Source organism: Glycine soja, chromosome 19 (assembly GCF_004193775.1).
Source record: "Glycine soja cultivar W05 chromosome 19, ASM419377v2, whole genome shotgun sequence".
Classification (NCBI taxonomy): Eukaryota; Viridiplantae; Streptophyta; class Magnoliopsida; order Fabales; family Fabaceae; genus Glycine; species Glycine soja.
The window spans coordinates 47,321,633-47,329,388 of record NC_041020.1 but is presented as its reverse complement, the minus strand read 5'-3'; the positions used below and the strand labels follow the sequence as shown (position 1 = coordinate 47,329,388).

The following is a 7,756-nucleotide window of genomic DNA, read 5'->3' as shown; positions in this document are numbered from 1 at the left end:
ATAAATGACTCATCAGATCAAATCCATTTTATCAACTCTTTAACCAATTATTATTAAGAATAAAACGCGCTTAGACCAACAATGAACTGGCATTGGATGGAAGTTTGTACCCTTTTGTCAGAAGTTTGTTGTCATTGATGCTTCTTGACTTAATATGTAAATGTAAAAAAAGGAGGACAAAAGGAGAGCATCCGCATTTGTGATGAAAAGCACCCTAAACTTAGCAATCTCGGTACAAAATCAAACGCATGAAAATATAGGAACCTAAAATATAAATCTGCATTTGCCAACGTTTTAAAAGCATTCATTTTAAGAATTGAGCATAAATAAAAAAAATATATTTACCTTAAAATTTTACACATTAACAAAGATAACTTGCAGTCTACACATTAACAACCAAAACCACCGCCACAACCCTAGAACAAGAGAAAAACTAGGCAGGGGTGTCAATAGTCAATACACAATTCCAGCACACCACTTTATATTCCTAATAATTCAATAATTCAATTAGATGAATCACAAAAAAGTTATAATCATTCAGGAAGGCATTCTAGGAAGACATAATATCAATGACTCTTCAAGACATTATCCAGTAAGGAATAAATACACATTCAAATGCAAGTATTGTAAATATATTTTTTAGTATAGAAGTGTTAATTAAAACTCATTTAAAAGCTTAACATTCGTTAGACTTTCTTCCTCCATATTATATTATATACAAACTACATTTGATTGTACAATCAATTTTCACTTCCAGTAATGATGTCGTTCAATTGAGTGAAATTTTATCCGAAATTTTGGATCATCACAACCAAGAGTCCAATACGCTCCCCAACAATAATTGGACGGCAACAAATGTAATACTCATCTTTTAATCCAAAATAAATATTGCACCATATAAAAATCAAAGTAAAACTATCAGTTGAAAAATATTCCCAAGAGAAGAAAACTAATATCTGTGTGATCCACAAATTCGTACAAGGTACCATTAAATACCAAATTAATTCCAGAAAATACCACAATCAACAGCCAGTAGCCTAGTAACTTCTTCCCCAGTATGTCCACTTTGTTGCAGGCTTTCCTGATGCAAAGCACTTGGTGCCTGTAAACCAACCACAATCAATAAGCAACACAAATATTAATGATGTTATTCATTAAAGGGGGAAAACATTAGCAGATAGTAAGTTCATACAGAAGCAAAGGCTGCATATAGATTTTAAAGCTCTATTGCATAATAAAATAATAACACCTAAATATGCAAAAGGATTATACCTTCTGGGAGTTCTGGCTGATCAAAGGGACTGCAAAGAGTCTTAGCTGCTCCCATCTCACCCTTTGTCCTCGCTTTGACATCAGCCTCAACCTCCTAAAGCATTATAGACCAAAAACTATTACACATAATACAGTTATGTAATGTCCCATGATAAAAAGAAAATATACATTACACGATGGAGTTTCTAAAAGTATCAAATAAACACCTTGTTTTCAAGAGGAAATAATTGATGACACAACCAATTCAGTTCTATTTGGATTTTATGGTATTCTTAATAGCTAATGAAGTGCAAGCTAGAAGGAAATTATAAAATGTAGACTAATTAGGATTGGCCCAGTCAAATGCATTGTATATCATTAACCTTGCAATGACAAAAGACATTCTATACAGGAATCAACAGACTGGAAGTTTTGAAATAGTTTGGATATATTCTTATGCACAACTATGCGAAATAAAAAAATGCACCCTAGCTAGATAAATCACAATTGATCTCATTCAAAGAGTGACAACAGTAGTGTACTACTCAAACAATGAAGTTCCTTAAAAATCAAAACATATCAAGACATCAGGAACATTATATTTGAAAGAAAATACACAATTCATACCTCCTCGTCACACCAAGGAGCTAAGATCATTTTTCTTTGGTTCAAAGCTTGCACAAATTCATCCCAAGTGTGTATGATCTGAATGCATTCATCTCGTTTTTGTTTTGCAACATCAAACAGGTTCTGTTGAATAGTATCGAGCAACTTTTTTATTTCCACAACCAAATCAGCACTAGCAATGTCTATCTTTGCACCATTATCACGTCGAACAGCGCGAACCTATGCAAAATTCAAAGAGATTTATTTGGTGTTCACTGAAAAACTAACAGTGTGGAAGCAAAATGACAAATATGAGAATTGATAAAACACTGGCAAAGTTGATGACCTGCTTATTTGCTAAATCCTTTGGCCCAATTTCAATTCTTAGAGGAACCCCTTTCATTTCCCAGTTGGAATACTTCCATCCAGGAGAATAATTATCTCTAGAATCTGACTCAGCGCGAATACCTGCTTCATTCAATGTATTCACAGTTGCAGAACAGGCATCAAAGATTCCTTGAGTATCGGCATCTTTGTAAGGCACAGGAATCACAATAACTTGTACTGATGCTACTTTAGGAGGTAGTACCAATCCCTTGTCATCACCATGAACCATCACCATGACCCCAATCTGTTAAAAAAAACAAATATAGATGCAATATGATGTAGAGGAATCCTCCAATGAATGTATATTCAAGAAATTAAAGCTTACAGTTCGAGTACTATAGGCCCATGAATTCTGCCAGACCATTGCTTTCTCTCCCTTTTCATTTTCAAAGTTTATCTCAAACATTTTAGCAAAATTTTGGCCCAAACAATGAGAAGTTGCACCTTGGATACCACGACCAGTGTTTGGAATAAATGCCTAGCAAAATTGAACATCAAAATTTTATAAGCAGCTTACACCATTAAAATAACACAACTGTTTATGCAAGAATCAGACATATACCTCAACACTGGTAGTGTAGAGTCCACCAGCAAACTTCTCAAGCTCACTTTTCTTACCCTTTATGACAGGAACTGCCAAATACTCTTCGTATATACGCCTATATAATTCCAGAATCTCAAGAACCTGAAGCAGTATAGTTTAGAATATATTGAAAACAAATTTCCAAAAGATGGACATCAGCCTGCTTGGGTGGAAGGAAAATACAAAATAACATGCAGATAGTATGTGCCTAAAGCAAAAGGGAAGATCATAACTAACTTAAGTACTACAGAACCCCAAGAAAGAAAAGATAGTGACATTTTATATTTTTCATTTAAGAAAAAGAATTGTTCATAAAGCACAAGACGAGAGAAGGGCCTTGACAACTCTTCATTAAGCATGCAAAGACAGAAGATGACGAAATCAAGGCAGCTTATACAACTGAACTGATTCAAAAAGACAAATTCCTAAAATAACTATTTGATGCAATACCTCTGCATCTGCTTCATCCTTTGTTGCAAAAGCAGTGTGCCCTTCTTGCCAAAGAAACTCGCGACTCCTGAAATCAAAACTTCTATGAGCACCACACAATGGACTAGACAAAGTTCCATAATATAAATTAGTTTACATAACAGCAACAGTATCCAAAACCATATTAATAATTAAATATTTCTTAAGGGAAACCTAGTGCATTAGGCTCCCACCTGATTTTTTTTTTTTGATCAGCAAAGATAAAATATATATATATATATATATTAAAGAGTACCAGAGGTACTAGATAAGGTACAATTTACAGATCAAATTAGATTCCAGGTAGACCTAATTCTGACCATAGATAGAGTGTGGATACAGGAATGGTAATAATACACATATCATGGTATGCTTAAAAATCCTGCACTAAGATTGGTAGACCAGTGATTATAGTGTGTGTTAAAGTCCTTCTCCAAATTTCTGAGCCACGACCATAGTAGGAAGACTGCATCGTCCATCAATTTGTTGGCATTAAATGTACCAGGACATGAACGCATGACCTCTAGATCACAAGGCCAAGGCTACCCTCTTTATATTGATAAGATATTTAACATGTAACAGTTATTATTTCTTGCAAATTTAAGGTAAAAAGAAAAAAAGAAATACAAGCCTGCTTCGCTATGACCTATTTGTCATAATCACCACTGGAGGAACATCCAATCATAAATAAAACATGGAGAATGCACAATGTAAGAGTATACATACAAAGGCTGAATACTCCATAATTTGAAGCCTCTTATTTAAGTTTGAAATTGTTCATTGTATAAACACCAGCCAACTAATCCTTATATAACATGGCCAAAGGAAAACAAGGTGAAAGAAAAAAAAAAAAAAAAACTACTCACTACCTGATGAATGGAGTGGGGTTGCTGAACTCCCATCTTACAACATTGCACCACTGATTAAGTTTCAAAGGCAAGTCACGATGTCCCCTTATCCACTTAGAGTAGTAGGGATACATCACTGTTTCACTAGTAGGACGAATAGCTATAGGAATTTCTAATTCGGATTCCCCAGACTTTGTCACCCAAGCAACCTGATGGAAAAGTAAGACAATCAGACAAGTACTAATCTTTTCAAAATAAAATGTCCTTCTGGAAAGAAACAGCAAATCATAAAAAATAACCATTCCAACACATAAAACTGCCATTAGCTAAATGAAACAAACGTTGCTAAACTTTTTTTTTTTGTACATCACAATACAGCATAGCATGTCCCTGATCAAGAAAGCCCTAGACCATTGAACAAATAATTGATTTAAGCATGCAACAATCTCCAAATCTTTACAACCAAACCAATCTATAGGATATTCCGGGAGAATATTCCTTAGTTAAAAAAAAACTTAAACTAACTTATTGAACAGTCAACATTGCATGGCCCAACAGATTCACAAACTCTCACCTCAGGAGCAAAACCCTCAACGTGGTCCTTCTCCTTTTGCAGAACTCCAGGAGATACAAACAATGGGAAGTAGCAGTTCTTGATTTTCATTTTCTTTATTTCTGGATCGAAAAACTCCTGCACATTGTTTTCGAAATTAAAGCAACTCTGACTTATGTAAATATTTAAAAGAAATAAATCTGCAATTCTGTATTCATGTTCTTGCAATATAGCACTCATGCATTGAATGAAACTCTAGTATAAAACAAGTACACTATACACAAACGCATCCACTTATTCATTTATCTAAAAAGAAGAAGAAGAAGAAACTAACTTGCATGATCTCCCATATTGCCATTGACCAAGGCCTCAGAATATAGCAACCGGAAATATCATAGTACTCAATCATTTCCGCATTAACAACCACCTGCCAAATTAATCCAAATCCAAAGTCAACCAAAACACACACACTACTGAAATTGTCATACAGTGAAACAATATCAGTTCAAGGATGAACGAGCAACTTTGACCGAACACAGATCAGGTCAAAACAACAAGCATAAACCATTAAACGACTCAGAATACCTCGGAATACCACTCTCCGAAGTTCTCCGCCTTCCGATGCGTGAGACCTAAGCCAGTTTCCTTCTTCACCTCCTTCTTCTTCGCACCTGCAAGGCTTCGTTCGGACGCCGTCAGAAGAACGAACATATAGAAAAAACGAAACGCAAACGAACATGCACGAAAACGAGTAATGCGAATTACCGGATTGCTTAGCGGCAGGTTTTTTGGATTCAGTTTTTTTGGCTTCAGTTCCCGCCATCGTGAAGGACGAGGAGCACCTGATCCTGCAATAGCCAAAAGAGAATTATTACCGATTAGGAACTGAAGCAGAGAACCATCTAGGCTAGGGTTTCAAATGCAAGGTATGTGCTACCCGTTGCAAAGATGCCGAAGGCGATTGTGGCGTCACGGTTGACCCTAGGTAGGGTTTTTGCTTTCAGATAAAGTGCGCCTTTCGCCCTTTCTAATTTCTTACACTGCTCTTTTTTTTTACTCCACTCTGCAGCTTCCTTCGGCTACTCACTCTCAATGTAACCGAAGAAATTGAAGCAAAAAAACTGAATCCAAAAAGAAATTGAAGAAAAAAAAAAGAGAAAATTTTTAAATTTGAATTGAGAAGAAAAAAAAACTTAAATATTTATTTCAACAAGTCAATCTTTTTTTCTCTTTAACCAAATAATAAAAAATATATTGTTATCTATTTTCTTTCTTTCTACTTTTTTTTTCATCCAAACCCACCATAAATAACGTATTACTTTTTATTGCGACGAGTGAAGTGGAGTAAATTTTTGCCTTACCTTCGATAATATTTTGCGTTATAAATAAATATAATAAATAATGATGAAAAAATCTCCACATTGGTGGCAGTTTTGTAAGGATGATTTTCTGAAATCCGGTTTGCAAGGAATTAATAATAAGGTTCATTAAATAAGAGTGAAACTTACATTTTTTTTTTACTGGAAAGTCAAACTTACATAATTTTATAATTTTCAATAATTTTTTTGTTAATAATGAAAATGTGCGAATATGTCAAAAAAATTGTTTTTAGTATTTCTTTTAAACTAACACATGGGATTTCACCAAGTCAATTTCTAGAAAATGTGTAATTAAACCATTTGTATTTACTTCAGGTCTTCAACAAAAGAAGAATAGGCATTTTCAATAGTTTTTTTTTTTATCTTGATCCTATGACTAAAAAAATATGAACTAATTGAACCATCGTATAAAAATTTCCTGAATTGATTTTCCGTTTCTAAAAGAATATAATTAATAACTTTTAAGTTTCAAACTCTGGCCGCAAAATTTGATCCTCTTACCTAAAGGTTCTTATGAAGGTCATGGAACCGATTTAATGAGAAAAATGTCACGATAAGCACCAATTTTGTTGGACTCGTGAAGGTTTTCCAAAATCTATGAGGTCAAAGTAGTAAATAGGTAAGCACTGAAAGGAATTCGCTGTTTGTATTGTTGAGGCACAAAGGCTATTACAGAACCGATCAATGCAGAGCAACTTTAAAAGGGTTGAAGTAGAAATCTAAAAAGAGAACTCGAGGAGAATTGCCTAAGACATATTATATTAGACTTGCGAAAAATTAGAGGAAGATTAGGAAAAATAAATAAATTAAAACGTCGTAAAGTTGCTTTAGTTTTAAAAACCTAATTTGAAAAACAAGTTTCCAAAACATCTGGAGGACAATATTTTTTTTTGTTTTGAAAATAAAAATTATATTTTAAAATTAATTTTCAAATTAAGATCCCCTTTAAGCAATATTCTTAAAACACTAATTAACAGTAATCTATTATTTTTAACTTCTTATTAAATGAGGAACACATAGAAAAGCATTTAAAAGTTTGACAAGGAGAAAATTTTTTCACACCTGAGAAACATAATTCTTGAAAATATGTAAAATAAAACTTTTCATCCACTCGGAAAAATTAGATTTCTATCTACCTCCCTCGTTAAAAATATTTTTGCAAGAAAATAAGTTAAAATTGATTCTCAAAAATCATAATTTTTTTACAATCTTTTTTTAGTAATTACATACCAAACATGAGGATCATAATTTTTCATTTTAAAATTCTTAAAAAAGTAAAAACATCTACCAAACCTAAAAAAAAAAAAAACTAATAAGAAGAATGTTATAGTTAATAATTGATCTTCAATTGAATCACATGGTATAACATAATCTCACCTAGTAGAAATAAAACTTTTGTCGTTGTAGCATCCCCTGCCTATCATAACACAACAAACAACCTCATACTTATTTGTAAATTTTCAATCAAAAAGTTATTTATAAACCAAATTCAATTTTCTAAACATCCTCTAAGAGACTAATTACATGTTTGATTTCATGATTTAGATGTAACTTTCCACATTTCCGATGTGATTTTCACAATCTAATAGTTATAACTTTCACATCCCAAACATGATTCTTCCATTTACAATGAATTTCCCAACATGCCACAAGTACCTATCTTATCAGTTACCAAAATCAA

General features: G+C 33.2%; 1 protein-coding gene across 1 annotated transcript; it reads right to left on the bottom strand.

The window, feature by feature from the left end:
* Positions 1-751: 751 nt before the first annotated feature.
* LOC114400251 (proline--tRNA ligase, cytoplasmic-like) lies at positions 752-5,795 on the bottom strand. The gene is made up of 13 exons (XM_028362603.1): positions 5,634-5,795; positions 5,462-5,544; positions 5,282-5,367; positions 5,031-5,123; positions 4,718-4,834; positions 4,165-4,352; positions 3,278-3,344; positions 2,807-2,929; positions 2,570-2,722; positions 2,204-2,488; positions 1,879-2,097; positions 1,273-1,366; positions 752-1,102 (listed from the first exon to the last, which is right to left on the bottom strand). The coding sequence occupies exons 2-13, from the start codon at positions 5,517-5,519 to the stop codon at positions 1,038-1,040; spliced, it is 1,548 nt and encodes a 515-aa protein (XP_028218404.1). The 5' UTR covers positions 5,520-5,544; positions 5,634-5,795; the 3' UTR covers positions 752-1,037.
* Between the last annotated feature and the right edge of the window lie 1,961 nt (positions 5,796-7,756).

Bases quoted from the DNA above. Each gene is read 5' to 3' on its own strand.
- LOC114400251 (XM_028362603.1), bottom strand. From the start codon at position 5,519: ATGGCGGGAACTGAAGCCAAAAAAACTGAATCCAAAAAACCTGCCGCT. The intron at 4,835-5,030 runs GTTAGTTTCTTC...AACAATGTGCAG, and splicing joins CAATATGGGAGATCATGCAA to GAGTTTTTCGATCCAGAAAT. The intron at 2,723-2,806 runs GTATATGTCTGA...CAATTTTGCTAG, and splicing joins TCTACACTACCAGTGTTGAG to GCATTTATTCCAAACACTGG.